We start from the raw sequence: 27,243 nt of genomic DNA on the forward strand, positions 1-27,243 counted from the left end.
TGCCGGCTTTGGGGCCACCCAGAAACAGAAACACGGACATAGAACTATAGGAAGTCACAGAAAGACAAGACAGGCATCCTAATTTACACCAACATCACCCTCTACAGATTTCAAGGACTTCCCCAAACACCCCAATGTGTCCTCCGGACAATTCTCCCAGGCCGGCCAGCCTAGTGTTAAGGTTTATTCCCATTCTGCAGATGAGAAGCTCAAGTCCCCACAGGGAGGCCACAGCAGGGTGGCAAGGGGAACCCGCACACCTGTCAAGGCTCTTTCCACATGTGCCCACGGCCCTCGAGACAAAGTCGGAAGGACAGTGTGTAGAGAGGAAGAGGAGATGCAGCCAGTGGTGGTGGAGAGCCAGGAAGTAAAAATTGTGTCTCCTTTCCAGTGGGGGCGGGACAGTCCCGCATTCACAGTGAGGGGACAGCATCACAGCCTGCAGCCATGAGTTTGGTGGGGGGGGGCTTGGGGGGGGGGTCGTTTGTTTTCTCAAAGGGCAGCGGCTGCCAGTTCAGCAGGATGGGGAGCGCCCGGATGGGAGTGGGTGCTGGGAGAGACAGAGGTGGGAGGCGGAGGGAGGCAAGAGCAGGGGGCTGGGTAAGCAGGAAGAGAAAGCTCTTCCCAGTGCTGCAGGGTGGAATTGGAACAATCGTAATTAAGGCTTCTTTCTAACAATAGGAAGGGAGCCGGGAGGCGCTGGGTGTCAAACACAGCACGCTCCTCTCCTTTCCGTAGTGGGGGTGCCTAATGAAGCAGCCCGCCCCTCATTACCGCTTGGCTCGGTGGTGACAGCCCTCCCAGGCAGGGAAGGGGGGGGGGGTGCACTGCTGCGGCTGGATCCTAGGCCAGACTCCCCTCTCCTCCTGACCTCGGGTGGGCCATGGGGCCCAGAGACCAGGCACCTGGGCCCAGCCACACAGCACAGCAGCCGCAGGTTCGGGAGCCCTGAGATGGAGCAGAATCTGGAGCAGTTTGGTGAGGCCTGGAGAGTGAGTTCCAGCACATGGAGGACACACCAGGTCCTGCCCAGTGGCTCCACCCTCGCCCTGGCCTCAGTTTCCCCACTTGTGAGATGTAAATAACTCCATCCCAAGTCCCTAGCTCCATCTCTGGTCCGCAGCTCCGTCTCTGGTCCCCGGCACTATCTCCGGTCGTAGCTCCCTCTCTGGTCCCTCACTCTACTCAGGAAGAGGAAGAGAAAGATAGAGCATCTTGAGAAAACACAAAGGGGAGCATAAGAAATGCATAAGATCACACGACATCGGAGCCGGGAGGGATCTTAGAGACGAGCTGGTCCAAGTCCACCACTGAGCAGATGTGGTAACTTCGGCCCAGAGAGGGGAAGTAACTTGTCTGGGGTCACACAGTAAGCCAGCAACAGCCGGGCTGAAACCCAGGGCTCCGTGCCCCTCTGCGGCTCTTTCCCACCCTCCCACCTGGATCCCAGGAGCGACTAAAGAGTTAACTGGTGCACATCCCCCTGAAAAGCAGGACTCTTGCACTTCTAGAAGCGTGGAGGGAGGCAGTGTACATAGCTGGGCCCACTGGGGGGTTGGGGGGCTGCCCAGCCCGCCCCACCCACCCCATCCTGATAAGACGTGAGGCACCTCCATCCACGCCTCCATCCAGGAGGGAGGAGAGGAAACAAAACAGTGATGCTGAGAATCCTGTCACTCCTCCTCCCACCGCTCCTGACTCACACCCACACAGGCGCCCCATCCCCCCGGCAGGCAGGCGGCGGAGCTCAGGGCAGGCGGAGGGGGCTCCAGGCAGAGGGGAGACAGGAGGGGACCGCTCACTTTGGCTGCCATAAATGGTAAGGAATCAGGCACCTTGTGATCAGCTCTTCTGCCTGCATATGCGTTCCTTCCCCCACCCCCCAGGGTCCCCATCCCCTTCCCAGAGGCGCCCCCACAGGTCTCAGGGCCCAGTCAGGACCGTGTCCTAAATGGCTCAGACATCCCAGAGCTCGTGCCCAGGACCCAGGCTCATCGGCCTGACAGGCTGTCACTCTGATTTGGGTCCAGCGAGTTCTCGCCTGCAGGCAGGAGGCCTCCCTTCAGCAGGTGGGGGGCACAGTGACTTGGAACACACCTGACCACACTCCCCCAACCCTGGCCCTTGCCTCACTATGGAGAACCCTAGGGCTGCTGCTGCTCACCGCAGGAGCATGGAAGGCTCAGGAAGGTCCTGCCAGCAGCCGCACTTTCCTTAGTTGTTCAGTCACTCAGTCGTGTCTGACTCTGCGACCCCATGGACTGCAGCACGCCAAGCTTCCCTGTCCTTCGCTATCTCCTGGAGTTTGCTCAGACTCGTGTCCATTGAATCAGTGATGCCATCCAACCACCTCACCCTCTGTCTTTCCTTACAGCCCATGGCAAAGGGCCGCGGGGGTCTGTGGGCCAGGTCACCCGCTCTCCAAACCCACCTATTCACCCATTCTACAAACTCACCACCTGCCGTCTCCACCAACCACAGGGGAGAAAGTCCCTGCCCACCACACTGGATGCATCAGACCTTTTCCAGGCTTCCAGTATCACCTTATTTTTCCTGCCCCCATGTCCTCCACGCTGCCCTGCCCCCTCTCATGCAGACCCTTCCACAACTGTCCTACTGCCCTGCCTTCTCCCTGCCTGTCCATCTCCCATCCTCCAGGTCCTGGAGCCCCATCCTTGCTGGCCGTCAGATACTCCCTGAGACCTGCCTCCTCCATCAAGCCTGTTCTGTTCAGATGTCAGATGGCAGGCACTGGACACGGAGATGCAGACATCGCCCGCCAGGGTCAGGAGAGCCCCCAGCACCGCCTCAGGACACGGCAGCCACTCCACCTATGGGGTCCCCTCCACTCCCGAGGGGCAGCCACAGGCCCCCCACCCCCGCCTCCTCCTCCAAGCTCACCTCCTTCCTGGGGTCCATTCCTAGGTTCACACCCTGCTGGGCTCAGATTCCCCTTCTCACGTGCCTGCCCCTTGTCCAGGCCAGCCTGGGGGTTAGTGAACCAGGGCTCATCACTGAGGACACATTTGGGGAATCAAGGGACTCAGCACTGAGGAAAGGCAGGGCTGAAAAGTGCAACATGCCCGCAGCCACACCCCAGGGCATCGGCTGGCCCGGCCTCTGGCCCAGTGTGGTCACCGGGGAGGCATGTGGAAAGGGGCTGACAGGCTAGGATCCATGGGGGACGCCCCGGAGGGTGTCCTGCCTCTGGGGAAGCTGGAACACCTACCCCCAAGTGACTCAGACACAGCCGGCTGGCACAGCCAGGTGCCGGGCACACAGGAGCACCCAGGCTGCCCGCCTCACCTGCGGGAGTCAGGGCGGCCGTGCAAAACAGAAGCGGAGACGATGGACGGGGCCCTGGGTCTCGCGTCCCCACCTGCTCCTGCCCTCTCTCTCCAGAAGGTGTGGAAGGTACGTCTCAGGGGACGCGCAGACCCCAGGAGCAGCATCTGGCCCTGGGGGGCTGGCAGGGGGGCAAGCACTTCATCTACCCTCTACCTTCCCCTTCTTTTGGCGTCAGCACCTGTTTTTTCCTCCAGGAAGGTCTCCTCCTCCCCAGTTCAGATGGCCTTATCCTGTCAATCAGGGACAGAACACCTCTGCCCACCCCTGCCCAAGGGTGGGCTGGTGACCAGCCAGCCTCTCTCTCCCGGGGACGCCAACTCCTGAGCAGTGAGCCCCAAGGGCCACAAACAGCAGGAGCTGTGGCATCCTGCAGAGCCACCGGGGCCAGGCTCACTGTCATCGGTCACCCTCCGTTTCAACTTCATGTGTGGTCGCACGACGGAAGCAACTTAGCACGCACGCACATATAAATGCGCACACACATATTACACTATGAAAGTGACAGTCACTCAGTCGTGTACAACTCTTTGCGACCCCATGGACTGTAGCCCGCCAGGCTCCTCTGTCCATAGGATTCTCTAGGCAGGAATACTGGAATAGGTTACCATTCCCTTCTCCAAGGGATCTTCCTGACCCAGGGATTGAACCTGAGTCTCCTGTGGCACAGAGCAGATTTTTTACCTCTGAGCCACCAGGGAAGCTATTCACACACGCATACATGTTTGTGTACATACATACAACATTAGTCATATACACATGTGCACACGTATACACATACCTATCTGTGTGTGCAGCGGGGAGGAAGCTCTGAGAATGTACAATTTGTGTACCTCCGGGAAGATGCAAGTGTAGAACCAAACCAGTGGAAGCTAAGGATATTTTACAAACCCTCGGCCAGTGGGACTTCCCTGACGGTCCAGTGGTTAAGACTGCTTGCTTCCACTGCAGGAGGCATGAGTTCGATCCCTGGTTGGAGAACCACATGCTGTATGGAGAGGCCAAAAATAATTGTCAAGACCCTCAGGAATTTGTCCTTTCCTCTGTGCTATCACAGCAACTTCACACAGAGAGAGACTCACACGGGCTGCCCCTCACCCCCTCCTTCTGCTTGTACCCTCTGTACTGTTACTGAGATACACCAAGAAAGGTTAAAAGAAAAAAAGTCATCACTGAGGACTTCCCTGGTGGTCCAGAGCTAAGACTCTGCACTCCCAACACAGGGGGACCGGGTTCAATCCCTGGTCAGGGAATTAGATCCCACATGCCGTATTTAAAGATTCCACATGCCTCAAAGAAGATCTAAGATCCCGCATGCTGCAACTAAGACACAGCACAGCCAAAGAAGTAAATAAAAATAGATATTAAATAAATAGAGCAGCAGAAACATTCTTGAAAAGCATAAGATGAACAGACTTGCCCTACCACTTATGGAGACTTGTCATAAAGTATTGGGAATTGAGACGGTGTTGGGAGTTGAGACGGTGTAACACAGGGAAAGATGCGCGGTACCCATCGGTGGGGAAGGGAGGCCTGGTGAGTGGGCAGGGGGCGCTCAGACAGCTGATGTTACAAGAGGAAAGGAACAGAAGCCCTGCTCACATCACACACAAATACATTCCAGATCTACAAAGCACTCAAGTATGAAAAGTAAAGCTTTCAGAAATAAACACAGGGACTCGCCTTTGATCATTCATTCATTCAAAAATTTATGAGTGCGTATTATCTTGTGACAAGCACTGTCCTATTACCAGGGACATAAAGATGTCCCCGAGATGTTATATATTTCCTAAATAATACATAAAACATACAATCTCACAAAGGAAAGAGACTGAGAAGTTTGACTACATTAATGTAAATAATTTGTTTATCAAAAGACCTGTGAAGAAAGTGAAAAGACAAGCTGTAAACTGTGTTTGTTCTACATTCAGAAGACAACAGATGATTATCCAGAACATAAATAAAATACTTAAATATTAGTAGGAAGTAGCAAACAGCTCAGTAGGAAAATGGACCAAAACGTCAACAGGCATTCACAGCAAAGAATGACTGATAAACCTAGGAAGAGAGGTTCACTAGTGTTCAGAGAAATGCAAATTTCAAACACAACACAGCATTTCACACCCACTGTACAGGAGAATGCCCCAAATTTTCCATTTTTAATTGACACTCCACTGGGGGAAATGTCAATCAGTGCTTCCACTTTGGAAAATAATCTGGCACTCTCCAATACAGCAGAAGCAAGTATCCTAAATTTGAGCAAGGCCAATCCTTGCCGTGTTCCCTGAAGCAGTTCTCCAAGTGGGGTCCGTGGACGGGCTCGACACTGGGGAACTTTACAGCCATTTGACACAGCCGGAACATTCCTGCGCGCAATCGATGAGCTCGGGAATGCAGGGGGGTCACCTGTGGCTGCAGCTGGCCACCAGTCACACAGCACACCCCCATCCGAGCACTGGGAGAAAAGAGCTGCTCCTTCAGAGATATTTTTGGAAGCGCTGCCCTAGAGACACTCCTGCATATGTGCACCACGAGGCTTGTTTAAGAACGCTCCCAGAAGCATGTTTGCAAAGAAGGAAATAACCCAAATGTCATCACCAGAAGAACACACCGCCACACACTCACACAACAGAACTCTCTGGAGCAGCAAAAACACAGATGCTCTTATAACACACATCAACATGGATGAATCGATAAGTGTTAACACTGAACTTCTACAAAGTTCAGAAGGCTTCCATCTCTCACAAGTTTAAAAACAAGCCCAGCCAAACGATACGGTGTTTAAGGATGCCTACACGTGCAGAAAAACTATAAAGAGATACACTTAACACAAACTGTAAGGAGAATGGTTCTCTCCAGGGAGGGTGCTGGGTCTGTGGCCCAGGGAGGACCACAGAGACTTCACGGGTGTAGATGATGATCCTTGAACTACATGGTGGGCACATGTTCACCATAAACATTTTCAAACTATATGAATTTAGATATGCTACATTACACATTTTGAAAGTTTTAAGTGACCATTGTTTTTGGTTAGTAAAGTGACCTGGAGGAAGCCCGAACGCCTGGCATCTCTTGTCAGCTCAGGTCACGGCCAAGCTGCCCAGCACAGTCCAACCCTGAGTGCACCAGCGGCCATGACCTGCCCTTGGAGCATCCAGGGCAGAGGGCCATGAGACCCCGCTATGTGACTGCAGGCCCAGTCGGCCCGATTCACAGCACCAGGGACAAAGGGAGGCAGGGGAAGGTGTGATCCGACTGGAGTCAGAGGGAAGGGTGCAGTGAGGCAGGGCAGCTGCAGGCCTGAGCTCTGACACCCCTGCCCTCTACCGCTGCCTCCCACCCCATCCTCCATTCCCATTGCTACTCCGTATGCCTCAGAGCAGAGGACATCCAGAACTCGCCCCAGCGTAACGAGACATCTGGGGCTCTGTCCAGGCCCCAGATCCCTGCCCAGCACTGTCATGCCAGCCCCGGGCACCTGACTGCAGGAGGGTGGTGACAACACCTGCACCCACTGGTCACCGAGTCCAGCATTCCAGCATCTCTCTCCGAAGCGGACCTGGACACGGCACATACAGCCTCACCTGGGCCCCAGGACAGCCCCTTGGGACAGGTGATGCTGTCACATGTGGGGAAACCCAGGCAGCAGGAGGGCCAGGAGACCCCGACGACACAGGCCTCATTCCTGGGGACTCTGAGTCAGTCGGCCACGGGTCGAAGGGCAGGGTGTCTGTCTGTACAAAGCTGCCTGAGTGACTTGAACCTATAACCCTCGGGAAGAGCCCTGGGGTGGACAGGAAGCCCCCTGAAGGCAATCACCCTAGCACGGCCTCCCGCATGGCACTGAGCTGCCTGACGCGACAGAGAGGATTTGAACTCCACAGCCTTCCTTCCCAGGGGCTTCCCTGGTGGCTAAGACAGTAAAGAGTGCAGGAGACCCAGGTGTGATCCTTGGGTCAGGTTTCATCCCTGAGTCGGGAAGAGCCCCTGAAGAAGGGAATGGCTACCCACTCCAGTATTCTTGCCTGGAGAAGCCCGCGGGCAGAGGAGCCTGGTGGGCTACAGTCCATGGAGTCATTTCCAAGGCCTCCTCCAGGCTCTCAGGAGGCCTGCCAGGACCCGAAGGAGAAGACGGCAGAGCCCATCTGAATGGAAGCACGGACTGACGCTGTTAAAAGAGATTTCAGGTCCCCTGAGGTCCCAGGGCTGGAGGAGGACAAGCTGGGGGTGACAGCCCTCACCCTCCCCACCACGTGCCATTTTTAACGTCCCAGTCCCAACCCCCCACCGCTCCTGCCGGAAGATTAGCTTTCAAATGTGAACAGGGACAATAGCTCAGAAGACTTAACTCTGCCTGACGGGTTTACCTCCGCCTCAAAGCTTCCTAACTGGGACCAAGTAAGCAGGCACATCGCAGCCGGAGGGGAGCGGCAGGCGGCTCCTAAGCTGGATTACCAACGGCAACAGCTTGCAGCCTGAGTGGCACAGCAAGACCTGTCATGGTGGTCACTGCCCAGAAAGCAAAACATCGCTTTCCACAGAGCCCTGGCGCCAAACCAAAGTACATCCTCGTCCTCCGAACCCTAGCCACTCACCAGCCCAGAAATCTACGCTCTGCTGGCCCCGTCCAGGCTGTTATTACCCATTGTCTCCTGTGTTCAGCCCATTGCATATGTGCTGGAGACTGTCTGGATCACCCTTCTCCCTGGCCTCATCCTCATCTATCCAGCAAACTCCTATTCATCCTTCAAAACCCAGCTGTCACTGTCCTCTCTGTATCTTGTTACTATTAAGCAGTATTAATTACTGGGTCATTGTAGCTCAGATGATAAAGAGTTCACCTATGGTGCAGGAGACCCCAGTTCAATCCCTGGGTTAGGAAGATCCCCTGGAGAAGGAAATGGCAACCCACTCCAGTATTCTTGCCTGGAGAATTCCATGGACAGAGGAGCCTGGCGGGTTACAGTCCATAGGGTCACAAAGAGTCGGATGCAACTGAACAACTTTCACTTTTTCCTTTTTCAAGAAGCTCTATGGAGACTTACTGCCCAGAACTGGAATTGCCTATTTTACGTGTCTGACTCCTCTGTCAGGCTTACAGCAGGGGCTCAATAAATGCACGCAGGGCACACTAGCCACAGAGCACCCGATCAGCCCTCCCCACAGAAGAAACAGCAAAGACATAATTCTCTAATGCTTTTTTCTAAACTTGGACACTCTTTAAAAGAAACAGGCGGTTTTTCCCTCCCCTTCATCTCTGATGGACACAGACATTTTGGGGAGCAGGTCAGACAGCCACCACCCCGCACGGGAGAAGGTCAAGTCAGGCTCCCAGGATGCATGCAGAGTCAGGACCACCGCTGCCCGAGCCCAGAATGCTGGGGAGGGTGAGGGGCGCTCAGTGTCCCAGCGCCCCGGGGGGAGGACAGGCCAGGTGACCTCTCCAGCCGCGACTTCCTGGCCGGGAAAGCTGATCCGCCCTGTGCAAGCCCAGTCAGCCGGTCCCCAGCGCTGGAGGCCCCTGCGCACGCAGCGGGCATTCAGGAAATAGTTGCGGCATGAGTGCATGGGCTCGATTGAGACCCCACAGCCCAGTGAGCCCGCCGTCAAGTTCAGCCAAGGGCAGCCGGGCACACGGAGGCAGGGCAGGGTGCTGCCCCATCCTCCGTCCTCCGGGGAGGGCTGTGGAGGCGCCGGTGGCCTTTTCTGTGCTCCTCTGGGGCCGCGGCGAACGGGAGGGAGGACAGGCCTGGGGCCCTTCCCCACCGCCGTGACAGCACTTTCTCCCTGTTTCAGCGGGACTCTCTTTTTCTCCACCCTCCTCCTCCCCGCCCCCTCTTGAGTGACACCAATGCTGGCTCTGACATGATTTAAAAATAGATATCAAGACAAGGAAGTTTAATTTTTAATGCTTTGGAAAGGAAGCGAACACAGCCGGCATCCCCTAGCGGCCACGTGCCCGGGACTCCGGGCCTCTGCCCTCCTCCCCCACCTGACCCACCCTGAGGATCCACGTGGAGCTGCCCTGTGGGGAGCAGGCTGGGAGCCCCGGGGTTAGGGCCTCTCCATGCCTCCTGCTGCCCAGCTTGGCCTGTATGTCCTGCTCGGACTCTGTGCTGACCCCTCAGAGCCCACCCCCGCCTTCCTGGAGAGAAGGCAGACCACAGACTCAGGACACCCAGGCCACCCTACCCACACTGTGCACACACCCTGTCCCGGACGTCATGGACCATGGGGCAGCCACGGCGTCCACTGGCAACCAAGCCAGCACCGAATACGTGCCCCCGAGGTGACTGGAGAGCTGAGATCAAGCTGCCGCACCCAGAGGGCAAGTGAACAGCCTGCAGGGCGGGGGGGGGCTAAAGCCCTGCCCCACCATAGGAGAGGTTAATCAGGGAGCCCACCCCCACCTGACCCAGCCCTGCACCAGCCTTCCTCCTGCTCCAGCAGGCACCCTTGGCTAATTGGCCTTTATTAAGGAAGCAATCCACAAGGAACAGACTTTCCAAAGGGGCCAGAATGTCACTGCTCTGCAAGGCATGATTTAAAGCGATGGGACAGCTCTGCCAGCCACGTGAAAAGTGACCATGATCCTGAGAAGCAATTATGATAGCACCCCCAGCTCTACCACCAGCAGCCCCCCTTCCATACAAGATAGGAACTCAGTGCAGGTTGGGGGGAACTGGGCGGGGGTCACAATGTGCCACCCCAAGAAGGGGACAGAGGCCCCCAACACTCAGAGCTCCCCCTGTACTCAGAGTTAAAAGCCCTGAGTCTTTTGTGCCCTCCTGAAGGGGCTTAGACGCGCCTGATCTCTGTCTGGAGAACTCCACCAGATGGTCCCGGGAGGCCGGTGAGATGGGGCTGACTGCCGTGGCCCGAGGACTGGCGGAAGGGCCCCACGGGTCGGGGAAACGTCTGCCCAGCTCATTTCCTGTCCACCTCGAAGCCAGCCTTCTCTTTGGCCCCCAAGGATCTGGGCAGGGTGTATGCAGGCCCAGAGGAGATGAGCTTCATTCAGGCAGGTTGACTTCTACCCCACCATCTATATCAGGCCCTCAGAAATGCGGCCCCGGGCGCCAACCTGGCTAGCACCAGCTGGCTCTAGTCTGCGGTGCCAGGGGCAGACCTGAACACCACCCCCTCCTCCACCCAGGCAGGCGCCCAGCAGCCTGCAAGGCACCTGCCCTTTCCTGGGGAAGAGAGGAGGTGGTGCCAGCCCCAGGGCTCCGCCTCTATCCTGCCCCCGGTGATGTCACCCCGGCCCTCACCAATACCAGCACCCCAGAAGCTCCACCCAGTGGCCAGGCACTGAGCCCACTCAGGCCTGCGAGGGGGGCTGCGGTGCAAGAAGGCTGCACCCCTCCTGGCAGCGGGACTCTTCCCCGGCGGGCTCCCCCGAGACAGGGGCTGTAGCAACAAGAGGCGGGTCTGGAGAAGGACCAGGTAAGCTTCAGGATCTATGGGAAGATCTCTAGGTATGGACTGCAGGCCTCAGGTTCAACTCTAATGCCTCCTTAGAAAGAAAAGCCTCCCTTGGGGACATGAGCCAGGAGACTAGAGAATGGATGCTACACAATTCCTGACAATTGCTCTGGGTCCCCGAGGGCTCGGCTCTGACCAGACTGCTCGCCTCCTGGCCCCCAGCCTCTCACTCCTGGCTGTGCTTTCCAGGAGGGCTCTCCAGGGGTCCTGCCTCATCAGCAACCCCACCCGCCTTGGCTCTTTCTCTCCTGACTTGGTTCTTCCCTTCGCGGCTCCCCCCATCTCGGACCCCCAAGCACCTCCTGCAGGAAGCCCCTGCCACACTGGAGTGCAGGGACCACAGGCCCAAATCCTGGCCGCACCTGCTCCTTCCCCTCCCAAGAAACGCAGTGCCCACCACTGTCACACACACACACGAGCATCCGTTTCTCTTGTGCTGATTTCCTGTCTCTCCTAAAGTCTGGGCCTTATGTCATCATCTCATATGCTACTAGCATGAAAGAACTGGGTCTCTGAGACTCCAAATTTTTCCCAATTTATAGCATGTCATGAGAAATCTGAAAATAAAAAGTAACCAGAAACGTCAGAGACTAGGAGAGAGTGACTTCTTGCCTGGTAAGACAGGTGGGAGGTACTTTCTTAACAGGAGGAGTAAATTTTTTCACTGTAACCAAAAGGGAAGGCCATTCCACCGACCGGCTCATTCTCCTCGGCATTCAAAGTCGCTTGTCACCCTACAGCCAAGCAGCTAGGAGAGCCTGCACCACTGACAAGTTTGAGAACTGACTTCTCTTCCCCATCAAGTGGGATGTGGGAACCCCCACCCCACGTTTGAATTTTGTGCGCTGATCCTTCATCCATTCACCCACAAACACGTAACTATTAATGGTGCCTTCTACGTGCAGGGCAAAGGTCCCTAAATTCCTGGAGAAATGAAGAGGCAGTTATACCTCCTCCAGCCAGAAGGTGGCGGGGTGGGGGTGGGGAGGAGCGCAGCTGAGCCGGAGGTACTGGCCAGGGCAGGGAGCATCCCATGAGGGTCTTTCTAGTAAGAGAGGGGCGTGGGCATAAAGGCAGAAAGGGAGGTTGAGACCATGAACAAGGGCAGAGAGGGAAGCCATGCCCAGTGAACAGGCCACATTCCTGCAAATCCACAGGCACCAGAGAAATACACACGGGTGCTTGACTGACACTGATGCTGGCAGACCAGCAGAGAACCAGCAGCAGCTGCCCAAAGGCGGCCCCAGAATCATTCCTGACATTCCCATGGGTCTGCCCCAGTGTCCCCTCACCACGGGACCGGTAACACCTTACAGCCGTGGCCGGAGGACCCCAGGCCATGGAGGCGTCTGGGGAAATCCTACTCAGACCATCTCAGACCAGGTTCCTAGGAAGAGAAGGGACGGGGGCTCCCTCCCCAGAGTGAAGGCAAGCAGGCGGGACGTCCCGTAACTAAGGAGGTGAGGCTGTAAGGGAGACCATCACGACTGCTCACCCCCACTGGACTGCAAAGGAAACCAGTCCTTGGGGATGAAATGATTTGCCCAAGGTCACACGAAGAGCTAATGCAGAACCAAGGCCGGAGGCCAGGCTTCTTCCTGCCCTGGGCTGAGGGCTCCGCATCTATGAGAAAACTCACCCTGCCCAACCCTACACACCCACAAGAGTTTTTCAGTTCAAGTGGGTCAGTTCACACAAACGCTTGAACGCCGAAGCACACTGCGCCCAGCCCACTGCACTGAGTGACTCCCCCGCCCACCCCACCACCCCTGGGGACTCCTCCTGGACCGTAGGCAGCTGACAGCCTCCAGGAGGCAGAAGGACAGCCCTGGGGCAGAGCCAAACATCTGTGCTGACTACATACATCTGGGCTCTGGAGGAGAAAGGCGAAGGCAGAAGTTGGGCTGAAGGAAGAACCAGATATGAATGTAAGAAGTTTTCAGATTCACCAAACTATTATAGATACTTCTCATGCACACAGGGGAGGGAGGAGAACAGCAGATGAAGAACAATTCTGAGCTGCCCCACCCACTGACCCCTCCCCTGGAACATCATCTCTCACCAAGGATGGGGCACGCCCTTTGTCCCTTCCAGTCTCTGGGTTCCAGGGCCGGAGCACATGGCTGGCCCGCTCCCTGCCCAGTCCACTGCAATCCCTCAAAAGCAGCTGCCGCCACCCGATGGCAGCAACCCTCCCACGTCCTCCTTCTCCCTGCAAGCCCCAACTGGAGGGAGGGGGGCAGCGGGCAGAGCTGCAGGCCAGCGGCCCCCCTTGGCCTGGGACAGGGCCCCCTCCCAGCTTTTCCTGGGATTCACTGGAAGGAGGAGGGAGGGACGTGACCTCCACCACTTGCCCACCTCATGCCCATAAAATGCTGCAGACTGTGTTCTCCTACATGCAGGAGGAATACAAGAAGAAACTCGGAAAACCATCTGCACTTCTGCCTGAATTCAACTCAAGGTCACAGCTGTTAAAAATTCCGACCCCACACCTATTTCTGCACAGGACCCAGTTGGAGGCACCGGTTTCTTGGGAACGGGGGTGGAGTGGAGGAGGCGGTGGCAAACTTCAGCAGCCTCCTAGGAGTAGAACAAGTCTCTCCTGGAGGAGTTGCAGTCTTCATTCAGCCACCAAGGAGAGAGAAAGATGTATGAGAGAGGGAGGGGAACTGTGTTTTAAGACCCACTTACCGCTGTGCAGACAGCAGGGCCATGCTGCTCGGAAGGGGGAGAGGGTATGTGCTTAAGCAAAGAGGAGAGACCAAGGCAGGCGAGACACTCGGAAGGACTTACCCAGAATATCAAATTGAAGAGGAACATCATGTACTTGAGGCAGCACAGGCAGCCCCTGGCCATGTTGCACTTCTTAAATTCTAGGAGGAAAACAAAGGACAGGTCCAGGTAAAACACCACGTACTTGCTGCCTTTGGGCGCATTGTACTTGTCGGTCTTCACGCCGGCTTCGGCGTGGCTCTGGCCGCGGGAGCCAGCGGTGCCGTAGAAGGCGCCGGCCGTGAAGCCGCGGCCGAACGGGCGGCCCGAGGTGGACGGCTTGGCAAAGTCCGAGTCCTTGCTGTCCAAAGATGGACTCCGGTGGATCGAAGAATCCTCGCTACTCGACTTCTCCATGCTCGCGTCGCTCCCGGGGGGCGCGGGGGGCGGGGGGCATCGCTCCCGGAGTGGCACGGAGGGGGCGCCCGAGAAGGGCGCGGGGCTGCTAGCGGGTCGGAGGAGCCTCGCACGCCCCGGCTCAGTCCCCGGGCGCGCCGCCGGCCGGACTCCGCGCTGGGGCCGGGGTGGGGGTTGTGGGGGGTGGGGGAGTCAGGGCCCCGCTCCCCACCGGCCGGCCCGGGAGGGCTCTGCGGCGCGGTTTGGCTGCACGCACGCTCCCCGGGCGCCGGCTGGCCGGCGTAACTTAGCGCCTCTGGAGAGGCTGCGATTGTATTTCTCGATCCCAAACGTCAGCTCGCCTCCCAGGCGCTGCACCCCCGCTTCACGCGAGGCACCGGGGCGCCGGGCTCGGGCTCCCGGGCACACCTCTCTCAGACAGCCCGACTCGGCCACTTTGCGAGCGCCCGCCTCCTCTCGCCCCGCGACTTTGCGGAGCTGCCCCGGGGCCCTGGGCTGCCGGCGCGCGCGCGGCGGCTAGTGACGAGGGATCCGCCGCAGCTGCAACCACCGCTGGGCTCCCCCTGCGAAATCCCGGCCCGACTCCCGACTCCCGACTCCGAAATCGCCGGAGCCCCCTCCCCGGCCCTCGGCCCCGCCCCCTGGCTTGCATTCGGCCAATGAGCGCCATGCCTGCAGGGGGGCAGCCCCCCTCCCCGATGACACCACGGCTTTAATGGGATTAGCGTTCTGCCGGGTGCCTACACCAGTGCGCCGAGAGCCCAGCTAAATGTCAAGGGCTCCGGAGCCGGGGTGAACCAGAGCCTTCATCGCAAGGCGCTGGCCTCTTCCAGGGGAGAGAAGGGGGCGGGAGGGGAAGAGAACGGCTGGAGGAACCACGATCCAAGGAAACCAGAGGAAAGGGCTGGGGAGGACTGGAGGGGACAGAAGCGCGGCCACAGAGAGCTGTCGGCCGCCCCCTGTGTCCACAGGGCCTTTCCGAGCCGAGCGCACAGTCTGCGGGCTGCACACACACCCAGAGGCTGGCGCGTCTGCACACGTGGGTCTGGCTGGGACGCGAAGGGAGAGGGGGACCGCAGGGGAGGCGCGAGGTGTCGGAAAGGCGCCGGCGACCCGCGCCGCCCGCCCCGCCCCCCTCCGCGCACGCGCGCGCGCACCCGCGGCTCCGGAGGCTCCTGCAGCTGCGCGAGCTCCCCCCACCCGCCCACCCACCCCTGCCCCGCGGTCCGGGCAGGACCCCCATCCGGCTGAGAAGAGTAGACGGCCCAGGTAGGGTCCTGCCTTGCCCCTCCGAATCCTTCCTCGCCCAGGGTGATACCGGGGTGCGCAGGGGCTACCGGCTGCTCAGGGCGCAGCACCAAGAACGCTCGGGCCGAGGGCTTGGGAGCATCCAGGAGCCCTGCATCCTACCGCGAGACACCAGCTGCGCCCCGGGCTCGCGCGGAGGTCTGCACTGCCCAGTTGGCAAATAGAGAGGACCAGAAGACGCGGGGAGGGGCACCTCTCTTTTCGCCACCAGCCAGAGGGTGAGACAGCCCCAGAACACCCCCTGCCCTATATCCCACGCCCAGCACCTAGCCTGGCCGTCCGGAGGCGCTGCCTAAGGCAGCTGGCTAGGGTGTGAGTGTGCCATGTCCTCCCCGGATCCCATCAGACATTTACTCCACACCTGCTCTGTGCTGAGCGCCCAGGTCTGCGGGGGGGAGGGAACGTATGAGGTGTGCCACTCCTGCCCTTCCAGCCAGGAAGACAGAAGGGCCTTAATCACCAAGACCACCGGCAGGAACAGAGCTACCAGGGGGCTATGGCCAAGGAGGACGTTCATTCTGACCAGACCCTCATCACGATGTTCTGCAGGGCCCCAGGCTGCTGAGTCTGCATCTCGGGGCTGGAGGCAGGCTGGCATTCTGGAGTGCGGCCACTTGTTCTGAGGACACCTCAGCTTCTTTAAAGAGACCAGCAGCGGTGCTACTATCCCAAGCCCCTTCCCCATTCACATGGCAGGCCAGAAACGGAACCCAGTGTGCATCACAGCCATGGCAACTTGCCATCCCCTGGTTGGGCACTGCGGTCCCATGGGTGCTGTGCACATGTGCACGGCAGACGTCCAGTTAACTCTGATGGACGCCATGGCCGCCTGGCTGGACCGGCTAACGCCTCTTGTCCACTTCAGCCTGGACCAGCTCCGGAGGGCTCTCAGCTGCACTTCATTCTCACCACATCACTTCTTTGATGTGCGGGAGAGATCATACCAGCTGGAGAAACCTGTTTTTCACTCTGAGCTGAGATTTTAGTGTGTGATCAGGGCCAGGTAGTTCACCTTTCTGAGCTATCATCTCCTCCTCTTTAAATTGGGGTTCGCAGAGCCCACTCCCTAGAGGAGCGGGCCAGTGTGAGAATCATCTGAGGATGCTGAGTGCTGTCCAGGGGCTGTCATTGCTAGTCTCAGGATGGGCACTTGGAGTAAGTCAGGGCCCCCCAGGCTGGCCCTCTCTGCCTTCTAATTTCCTTTCAACTTTCTCTTCTCCCCAACTCACACTGTCCTGGACTGTTCCACACTCATTTCCGATTATATGTGGATTCCTGCCAGTAACTATTTCCTCAGCAACTGACGGGGGAAGTAGGGGGGCCGGGGGATGGGCAGGACCACAAGCAGGCAGGAGAGGAGGAGGTGCTGTCCAGTGTAACCAGACCTCCGCTCTGCTCCCTCCTGGCCTTGCTCGTCAAAAGGGCACGAAGTCCCAGTCATCGGCTGACCCACAAAGCCTCAGTGAGCTTCCACGAGGGCATGCAACTTAGTCATGATCAGAAGAATAACAGCAACTCCGATATACAAGTCCCCAGTGTATCCCAGGCACCAAGCGTCAGCCACAATCACCCACGGAATCCTCAGACAGGCCTTCGGGATCGAGATGGTTATCACCCCCATTTTACAGTTAAGGAAACGGTGCTTTCAAAGCCCATGCTCTTTACTTCCTTGAGCTCCAAACCCAGTTCCTGCCCTTAGGAATCTGCCAGTCAAACAGACAGAATCCAAAACATAACAGGGATGGGACTTCCCTGGTGGTCCCGTGGCCAAGAGTCCGAGTTCCCAATGCAGAGGACCCAGGTTTGATCCTTGGTCTTGGAATTAGGTCCCACATGCTGCAACTATTAATAAGAGTTCCATGCCACAGCTAAAGAGCCTGCATGCCACAGCTAAGACCCGGTGCAGCCAAATAAAGAAAACTTAAAAAAAGAATAAAAGTGTAACAGGGAGCCTGGTGAAAGGTCATTAGCAGAAGGAGCCGAGTAAGGGGCAAAGGGGAGGGGGCTGGTCAGGGCAGTGCTGCTGGGCCAACGGTCAGCAAAGGGGAGCCCCTGGCTGCTGTCCCCTGGTTGGGCAACCAGTCCCATGGGTGCTGTGCACACATGGGGGGCAGATGTCCGGTTAACTCTGATGGACCCCACGGCCACCCGACTGGACGAGCTAAGACCTCTTGTCCACTTCAGCCTGGACCAGCTCCCGAGGGTTCTCAGCTGCACTTCAATCTCACCACATCACTTCTTTGATGCGGGAGAGATCATACCAGCTGGAAAAACCTGTTAGATCAGCCCTGCGTGATCTTATGGAGGGCTGGAAGAGGAAGGGGTGCAGGGAGAAGGCAGTCTGCAAGACAGGAAGCAAGTCCCTGAAAGGAAGCAGCTCTGGAAAAGCCGGAGAGGAGCCACGGGAAGGCAGTTTCAGCTTGCAGCTTTGTCCTCCGTCTACCACGAAAAGACCATGCATCGTAATAGACAGCTCATCGCGGGCAGGACGCCCAGGGACACTGGGAGAGACAAACATGAGGGAGACGTGGCCGTAGGCCCCAAGGAGTTCACGATGCAGTGACCAGACCAGCCTTCCACCCCACTCCAGACCATCCCTGGAGAAGCTCACGCACAGCAGAATGACAGAGCATGCATGAGCCACAGGGTGCAGAGTGAGGACGGCGCAAAGCTGAAGCGCGGCGCCCCTTGGAGGAGGGCCAGCCGGGACAGGCGAGGCAGGAACCAGGGAGGGCAAAGTTAGGGGACCTTCGGAGGCAGCGAGGAGATGGGGCCTGGGGGTGCGTCACAGTGAGCTACCTGTGAGGCCTCATATGAAACGCGGGGAGTTTGGGCTTCATCTCGGGGCTTCCCAAGCAGCGGGGCATGGCATAGACTCGGGGCCTTAGGAACCGGGCCTGGCAGCAGGGTGGAGAAGCAAGGTCGGGAGCTGTGCTGACTCGGTTACTTAGACTTCAGGCACAGAGGGAACACCAGAGAGAGAAAGTGATGGGAGACAGCATCCCCCCTTCCGGGTCCTCATCGACTTGCCAGGCTCAGTAGAGCCGGAAGGTACAGACCTTCCTTGAGGATCTCACCTTTGAGGATCCTCACCCTTGAGGATCTCAGAGCATGTGAACAAGGCAGAGATGACTTTTTTTTTAATTAAACAACAACGACAAAAAGTGAAGCAGGTACAGAATTCCCAGAGGAATGAAGGGATATGAATACGTGAAATCTCTGCTGCCCAGCAGCTGGGGAGGTGAGGGTTTCAGAGTGAACACCAAGCTCTCCGCCTCTCCCTGCACTTCTCGGGCCTCTGGGCTCTTGCCCACCTGCACACATCGGAGCTGACGGGCCACACAGACTCCCTCTGGTCCTGCACTGAGGTCTCTGTATCTGACAATGTGTGTGGCTCGTGAGGCATCCTGGACCTCTGAGGCTCAGACAAGGCGGCCCCACCGGAATTTAGGTGAGGCAGGGAACATTTGGCATCCAGAGGGCCTGACCTCAGAGAAGAAGGGGAATTTATTCCCCTCACCTCAGTTTTTTAAACTCCAGAATTGAGACCGTCTTCAGCAATATATTGCTAAGCAAACTTTGTGGATAGATGGTGTCAGAAGGAAAGAAGGATGGACAGATGAACAGATAAAGAAGATATGGGGTACATGGAATCTAAAAAGGCATGATAAAAATGAACTTACAAAACAGAAAAAGATTCACAGACTTGAAGAACAAACTTAGGGTTGCCGGGCGAAGGATGAGGGGAAGAGATGGTTAGGGAGTTTGAGGTGGACATGTACACACGGCTAAATTTAAAATGGATAACCAACAAGGACTTACTGTATAACACAGGGAACTCCGTTCAGTGCTATGTGGCAGCCTGGATGGGAGGGGAGTTTGGGGGAGAATGGATACATGGGTATGTATGGCTGAGTCCCTTCGCTGTTCACCTAAAGCTATCACAACATTGTCAATCGGCTATACCCCAATATAAAATAAAAAGTTTAAAAAAAAGAGGTATATACAGATGTATATCCAATGGAACACAACTCAGCCACAAAACATACCCTGCCATTAACGACAGCACAGAAGGACCTCACAGGTTAAGTGAGACATGTCAAAAGAAGGACAAATCCCGTGTGATCTCACTCACATGTGGGATATCAAACAAACAGAACAAAACAAGCACAGAGACACGGAGAACAGAACAAAGCCATGGGGTATGGGAGGGGGTCAGCTGCGTGGTGACTCATGGAAACCACACTCTTGGTGGCAAGCAGCCACAGAGCACACAGAAATCAAAGTACCACATGGCACAGGTGAAACTTACATGTTATAAACCAACGTTACCTGCACGAATGTTCAAAAGAAAGACAGAGGTTGAGGGAAGGATGGAGAGGCCCCTAGCAGGGGCCACATCCCCAGCTGTTCGCAGGAAGGTTCACCCAGCAGGGGGAGGTGAGGAGGGTCCAGGGTGGGACAGAGGCAGAGAGGGAAGGGGAAGAGGCCTCCTATTTGCTGTGGAAATTAAACAGCTCCAGGGTCAAGAGTCACCAGACTTGGCTAGGATTCACGAAGGACGATAGTGACGGTAAAGGGTCGGGGTTGAAAGGAACTAAAGGTCAACGAGGTACTGTCATTTGGATCAACGAGTATAATTATTATAGTAGCTATGGTCCCAGTCCCCATCTGATCAAGAGGTGACTGAACAGAGAAAGATACGAGACAACACATAATCAATATAAAGTGTTCTTTGGCTCAGATTCTAAGGGCGGGTGCTGGCGGACCCTCCTAAGGGTTTACCTGGGCCTCACCTGTCTTCTGAGTCCCGAGCACGCGTACCCAACCCCTGTGCTTGGCATCCCCACGCAGCGTCATGAGGGCAGCTCCAATCTCTCAAGCCCCACGGGACTGACCTCGCCCCTGCCCTGCACCGCTGGCAGCACTTCTCAATAAATGGCCTAAACACCCATCCCAGTGCTCACACCAGAGCCCAGGATCCATCCCAACTCCCCGCTGTTGGCATCCCACCTCCAATCAAACACGAGTCTATCCGATGAGCCACCTTCTTCTCACTGGCTCCACGGGCACCGCCCTGGGCCAGCTCCCTCACAGCTCTAGGAGGATTCTCCTTCCCACCCCTTCTCCAGGGAGCAGTCAGCCCATCTTCTCATTCACCCTGCTCTCTTATGGCCCTAGTGTCTTCTGTTTTGCTGATATTGTGGGGGTGGTGTGTGTGTGTATGCACGAACGCGCACACACGTTGTATTTGCTATTCTACTTTTTGACTACAATCCAAAGTCCTAAAGCGACCTCAGAGGTCGGGCTGGACTGGCCCCTGCCCCTCTCTCCAGCCCACTGTACTCCAACCAGCAAACCCTCGGCACTCACCCTCCTCAGAGACTTGGCCCCTGCTGTCCCCTCTGCCTGGAATGCTCTTCCTCAACCCGCCGCCTGAGCACACACCTTTCTTCCCATCCCTGAGCTCTTGTGAGTTCTTCACAACAGCCCCTTCTGGTTGTCTGCCTCCTCCCTGCCCCTGCCGTCTGAATTAATGCCTGAAGCCTCAGAGCCCCCCTCCCCTCCCTTGCAGCACTTTGTCAGCTTGGAAGCACATGTTTACCTGGGTGACAGTCTGCTGTCCGGGTCTCTGACCCGACCAGAAGGCCCAGGGCAGCGGGGGCTGTATCCAGGACAATGCCTGGCCAACAGCGGGACCACTGAGTGATGATGAACAAGGAGGCGCTCAAAGGAGGGGTGCATGGGGATGGGTGACCAGCATCCCTGGGAAGGGCTTCCCGGGTCCTCACCTGAGGAACACAGCTTCAAGTCGCCAGTTACCTGCGTGACCTCTGGTTCCTCAACTGCAGGTCACGAAGTCTGCACTGGTTGCTTTTCTAAGGCTCTTGCCAGCCCTGAACCGCCTCCTTCCCCCCAACCCAAAGACATGGGACCCACCCTGCTTCTCAGGCAGGATGGGTTAGGGCAGGAGGGAAAGCATCTTGGTGGGCACAGGCTGGAGAAGCCAGAGGGAGAAGACCACCAGTCCCAGCAGAAATGAGGCTTCACGGGACGTGAACTGCAAAGAACAGTGCGGGTTCAGCAGAAACAACCCCGGATGCCAGGTGCTCCCCACCCCTGCCCACTCCCCGCTCCATCCTCCGAATCTCACTTAGCTAATCTCCCACCAGGACAAACCTCCCCGGTCTTCCCTGCCCCCAGTCTTGGCACCTCCCTCCCCTACCCTGCCTGCTCACAGCTGGGCTGGGGCCTGTGCTCAGAGCTCAAAGGCACCGGGGTCCATCCCCCACCCACCACCGAGCACCGAGCTGCCCGCTCAGTGCCATCTGGCCCCAGACCTGGAGCCCTCAAGGGCAAGTCTCGTCCATCATCTTTGTACCCCAGAGCCAGGGCCCAGCACTCAGGAGCCGTGAAATCACTGATGAACACACACAGGGAGAGGGCAGGCCTCCTGGGGGCCTGGAGCAAGATGACAGAAGGATGGGCCTTGCCTTAGGGCGGGCGGCAGGGAGGGAGCGGGAGCGGTGGTGAGCGCTGCCATGCCTCCTCTCTGAGCAGGCTTACAGGGCTGGGGCGCAGGCTGGGGCCCACTGGGGAGCTGCCCACCCTGGGCTCTCAGGCCCTCTTCTCCAGGTGAGTCCCAAACGAGCGCCCCAAGTCCAACCAAGTGTCCCAGTCAGGTCCCCCCCAGAAGGGCCTGCTGCACGGCCGGCACTCACCACGCCAGCCCCTCCCGGACGCCCAGAGCCAGGAGCACCAGTAATGAGCACTTTCACGGAGGGCAGGCAGCTCCCGGAGGTGAGATAAGATGGGGCCGCAGGCACCGGGCAGCGCGGTAAAGCCCCGAGGTTACCACCATGCACCAGTGGATTTTCCTGACCCAGCAAATCCAATATTCCTAAACCGCTCTGTGGAGGGCACGGACTGGCTGGCCAGGGTGGTGTGCTCTCTGACCCAGTGGCTGGCCTGGGCAGGGGGCGCTCACGCGGCTGGGACTCTCCCCCAGTTCAGGAGCTGCTGTCCGGCTCCCCGGCCACTGAACATAGAACCACTGCAGGAAGAGCAGACAGCACAAAGATGCTCTCAAGTTGGAGAAAGAACACAGGCCGGGCAGCCCCCCACCACCTGCTCTGAAGCCATAGTGGAGGGGAGCCTGCCCATACACACACACACACACACACACACACACACCCAGCCAAAGGGAACAAGAGGCCCAGGGTGGGGGTGGATAGTGATGGGGGAGCCCCACTAGGTATTGCTATCGGAGAGAAGCGGAGAACTGGGCTGTCTGAAGACTCAGATCTCAGAGCCTGAAGCCACGTGGTCTCTGGACCACCAGCCACTCTGTACGGTGAGGCTCTCCCCCTCCATGCCCACGCAAGCTGCCCTGAGTCCAGGCAGCCACCGTTCAGGGTGCCACCTGCCCAGGGGCCTCAGAGAAGTGTCTGGTCCTCCCCAGACCTGGCGGCATCTCTCTCATCTCAGAGTGCTTGAGGTCAAGACGGTCACAGACCACATGCTCTAGTCTACTGTTCGGGCTACCGAAACCCTCAGGAGAGTCCTTTCAGCAACGTCTAGGGTTGCTCCAGCAGACGGTCACTCGCTGTCGTAACCTAGCTGCACACGATGCAGAACCAGACTCGCTCAACCCTCACACAATGCACGCAGCCCCCCCAGCCCACCTGCCCACCTTCCCGACGTCTACTCACCTCGACACGTGCATCGGACACCCCCACCTCCGCCCTCAGCCTATCCCGTGGGTGCTCATCTTGCTAGCTCACCACCATGTGTCCTCTCCCTGGAGGCCCTCTCCGGGGTCACCGGCCAGCTCTGGTCACCTCCTGAACCCTGGGGAGCTCAGATGTCCAGGCTGGAGCTCAGAGAATGTGGCTGGGCTCCGTGAGGCCCGAAGCGTCTGGGTGACTGCGTGTCACTCACCCTCAAGCTCCAGCCCCGAGGGGCGCGTCCATGTCCCCGTCGGGCCAGGCGCCAGGACACACCCGGTTGTCCCCTCCCCCACCTGCTGCCAGAGGAAATGCCAGCCCGTGGCCTCGGGCAGAGGGCTCCTCACTCCTAACAGAGATCTCTCCTTACGCCAAGTAGTTTGCCTGGGCCCAGGGCTCGACCCTGCTCCTATGTATGGAGCTCCTAGCCATGGAGCTGTACCTCATGCACAGGGGGAGGAAAGAAGTCAGGTGGGGGGGCCCTCAGGCTCTAGGACCACCCAGCCAGAACAACAGCCAGTCCCCCTTCCCCCACCCCGGCCAACCGAGGACACGTTCTGGAAATCCCGGGGACCACACCAACACCCCCAACACCACTCTGTGTCAACTGCAGTCAACACGTCCCCATGCTCTGACCTCACGGAGCAGGAACCAGGTGCAGGTGCCAATGACACAGGCAGAGGCCATGCCCCCCAAGACCCCAGCCATGGTAGAGAAGGGATGATGACCAGGGTGGGCTGTCCACGTCTAACAGCCAGCTCTCTGGGGCAAAGCCCAGATTTGTCGTGCTCATCACTTTCCATGGTGTAAATATTCCCCCGTGGCCAGTTTCAAGCTATTGATGGTGTGACAAATAGCTTATTTACTACCAGGCTCTTGACCACTGGGACAGCAGGCCTTGGCCAAGCCCTGCAACAGCCCAGCTCCCTCAATCCAGGTGAAACTCCAAGGCAAGGAGAAGAAGCCAGCACCCTGCTCATCCTCCCAGGAGAAGCCACATGTCAGGGTGGGGACAGGAGTAGACACGTCATGGGGAGGGTCCTGGGATCCCCCACAGGTGGCCTAATGACCCAGAAAGGCCACAGACGCCGGCTCCTGGATTACCATGACCCTCTCGGATAAGGCAGGCTTGTGGATTCCCTGGGAGCTCAGACAGTAAAGAATCCACCTGCAATGCAGGAGACCCAGGTTCGATCCCTGGGTCGGGAAGATCCCTGGAGAAGGGAATGGCTACCCACACCAGTATTCTTGCCTGGAGAATCCCATGGACAGAAGAGCCTGGAGGGCTACAGTCCACGGGGTCACCCAGAGTCAGACACAACTGAGTGACTTTCACGACTACTGCTGAGGCAAGTCAGGCCAGGTCGCAGCTCTGCTCCAAGCCCTCTAACGGCGCCCATCTCTCCCAGAGTAAAAGACAAAGATCTCACAGTATTTTCAGTCGACACACACGTCCATCCAGCTCCTCCCTCCACTTCAGCCCCTCAGTCCTTCCCGCTGCGTCTCATGGGAGAGCCTGTACCCTGGCTGTTCCCTCCTCTGGACACTCCTCCCCCAGGGGTCTCCTTGACCAGCTCCCACCTCCTTCACAGCTGCCACCTCCTCAAGGGCTGCCTGCTGAACTCCACACCTCCCCAGCACGCCCAGCATCACCAGGCCCTGCTCTTTCCACAGCACTCAAACCCATCATTCAGTGCCGTTTGCTTTATTAATTGATGGTTTACAATCTCTCTCCCCCACCAGAACTAAGCTTCACGAGGGCAGGGGTTTGCTGTGTTTCATGAATTGCTGTTTTTCCACGGCCAAGAGCAGCTTTACACATGGCAGATGCAAGTACACACGTGCTTAGCCATCCGACTCTTTGTGACCCCATGGACTGTAGCCCACAAGGCTCCTCTGTCCATGGGATTCTCCAGGCAAGAATACTAGAGTGGGCTGCCATTTCCTCTTCCAGGGGATCTTCCAGACCCAGGGATCAAACCCACTTCTACTGTGTCTCCTGCATTTGCAGGCAGATTCTTTTACCACTGAGCCACAAAGGAAGCCCCTTACACTTGGCAGGTATCCAGTACACATTTGGTGAGTGAAGGTAAGGCCAGAGGAGGCATCTGCCAAACCCAAGAGGGGGAAGCTGGGGAGCAAGGGGCCCAGTGGTCAGTGTCCACCTGGCTGGGACTCAAGGTGCCCTTGACCTGGCACCCCACCCCTGGATCTCCTTTTCTCATTTAGGCTACATGAGACCCCCATGTGGCTAACTCTGAGCAGTACCGAGGGCCAGGGCCAAATAGGATGCCGGGCCTGACGGCCTCTGACACTGCAGCGGGAGGCCCTGCGGTCAGGTCCAAGGCCTTCCCTAAAAGGTCTCAGGGAAGACAAACTCCCTGCTTCCCTCTCTACACCTGTACCTGCTACACCTAAACCCCCAGCCTTGCAATCAGGAGACGCCCCCAAAGAGCACTGTCCACCCACGGGTTAGAGCCACTGATGCCCCAAATCCAGGCAGCTGCCCCATCCTGCCTCGGCGGGTGCCCCACACGCACAGCGGCCAGCTCACCGGCTATTTTAAGCTCCGCGGCCCAGCTGCAGCACACTGCCCAGGCAGGCTGGTGGCCCGGGGCAGAGGCAGGGGCTGCTAACTCATGGAGGAGCGCTGACCTGGGGAGGTCCCGAGAGGGCTGGGCATCTTCTGCGACCACAGCCCTCCAGGAGGGACTGGAAACTCCCGTCCACACCCTCGAAGGCACCAGCCATGAGAGAGTCCAGGGCTGCCCGGGCACACCCAGATTCCATGGCTGAATGTGACCCCTGAGTCTCCACATCAGAATGAGTGCTAGCCCCACCCTGCCTGCCCCCAGAAATGCCAACACACTGGAGCTCCCACTGCACCCGCTCTCCGGGGCCCGACGACGTGAGACAGACCACGTGGCAGATGGAAGACCTGGGGAAAACCCACCCCGGAGCCCCCGGCCCCTTCTGCACCTTGGTCTCCTCAGCAGCCGCTCAGTGCTGGCTCACAACCGCGCTCAACAAACCCTTGTTGACCAAATGGCTGCTTCTAAATGTGTTTTCAACCACATGGGATGGAAGCGCGAGAGACACAGCCCAGTCTTAACAGCTGGTATCCGTATCAACGCTACTGAGTACAATTCTGCCAGCCCCATGTGGCACCAAGCCTGACGATAAAGACCACGGGACCGGGCTTCAACTGGTGGCTCAGTGGTAAAGAATCCGCCTGCCAATGCAGGAGATGTGGGTTCGAGCCCTGCTCCTAGAAGATCCCACAGCCGAGAAGCAACTACACCCGTGCCCCACAACTATCGAGCCTGTGCTCTAGAGTCCGGGAGCAGCAACTAACGAAGCCCACGCGCCCTCGAGCCTGCGCTTTGCAGCAAGAGAAACCATCACAGTGAGACGTCCAAGCCCCACAAAGAAGAGCAGCCCTCGCTCACCACATCTAGAAAAAAGCCCATGCAGCAACAAAGACACCATGCCGCAAAGAAAATTTAAAAATAAATTAAAAAAAAAAAAACCTGGAACCAAGGAATCAAGAGAGTTCAGTGATGAGACCGGGGCGCTCCAAGCTGCAGCCCTTCCAAGGAGGGCGGCCACCACCCGACTAACTCCACGGGGACATTTACACCCGTGTTCTTTGGGAAAAGGGTCCCCTGAAGTTGTGCAACACGGAGGCCCTGCTCCAGCCCACCCACCTCCATAGGACATCCAGCAACCAGGAGCTGCCTTCCTTGAGAAGCAGCGTGCAGAACAGAAACCCCAGGGCGAGCTCTTCCCACCCCCAGCCTCCTGCCACAGGACATCGGCAAGCCCAGGGCAGGACAGGTCACACGCCTGGGGCTCTGGCCACATCCTCCAGCTCTAATTGCTCTGTTGAAGCAACATCAGAGCCAGAGAGGAGGGAAGGAGACCCAGAAGGTGCTGTAATTAGGGAGCTCTGTGACCTAGCTCCTTGCTCCCGTCCACCTCGAGGTGGATCCAGCCACCCACACCTTAAAGAAACAGACTCACCACCTGCACTGGGGGAGGAAGTGGGAAATTCCTTGAATTTCCTTGCTGGAGGAAGATTTCCAGAAGCTGTGGGTCTTCAGAGACCATTGGGTCCACTCCTCCTCCCCTCCCCTGGCAGCCCCTTCCCCTGGCCTCTGTCCTTCCAGACTCTTCCTGAATATTTCTATTATAACTATAAAAGCAAGGGCAGCAGCCTGCACTGACAGATTAAAATGTTCCTTGTTGA

General features: G+C 57.7%; 1 protein-coding gene across 3 annotated transcripts in view; it reads right to left on the bottom strand.

Annotated features, from left to right (window-relative positions):
* Positions 1-27,243, bottom strand: part of TSPAN9 (tetraspanin 9) — a 187,325-nt gene that overhangs the window by 60,569 nt on the left and 99,513 nt on the right. For 2 of the 3 annotated variants that reach the window (XM_070453171.1, XM_070453172.1), the window contains exon 3: positions 13,624-13,703. In XM_070453171.1, the coding sequence (XP_070309272.1) occupies positions 13,624-13,686 (63 nt within the window). In that variant the 5' untranslated portion in view covers positions 13,687-13,703. Of the gene's footprint in view, positions 1-13,623; positions 14,557-27,243 lie in introns of those variants that run through there. The other variant, XM_070453170.1, reaches the window with a different exon arrangement.

The sequence above is a fragment of the Odocoileus virginianus genome, chromosome 23 (assembly GCF_023699985.2).
Source record: "Odocoileus virginianus isolate 20LAN1187 ecotype Illinois chromosome 23, Ovbor_1.2, whole genome shotgun sequence".
Taxonomy (NCBI): Eukaryota; Metazoa; Chordata; class Mammalia; order Artiodactyla; family Cervidae; genus Odocoileus; species Odocoileus virginianus.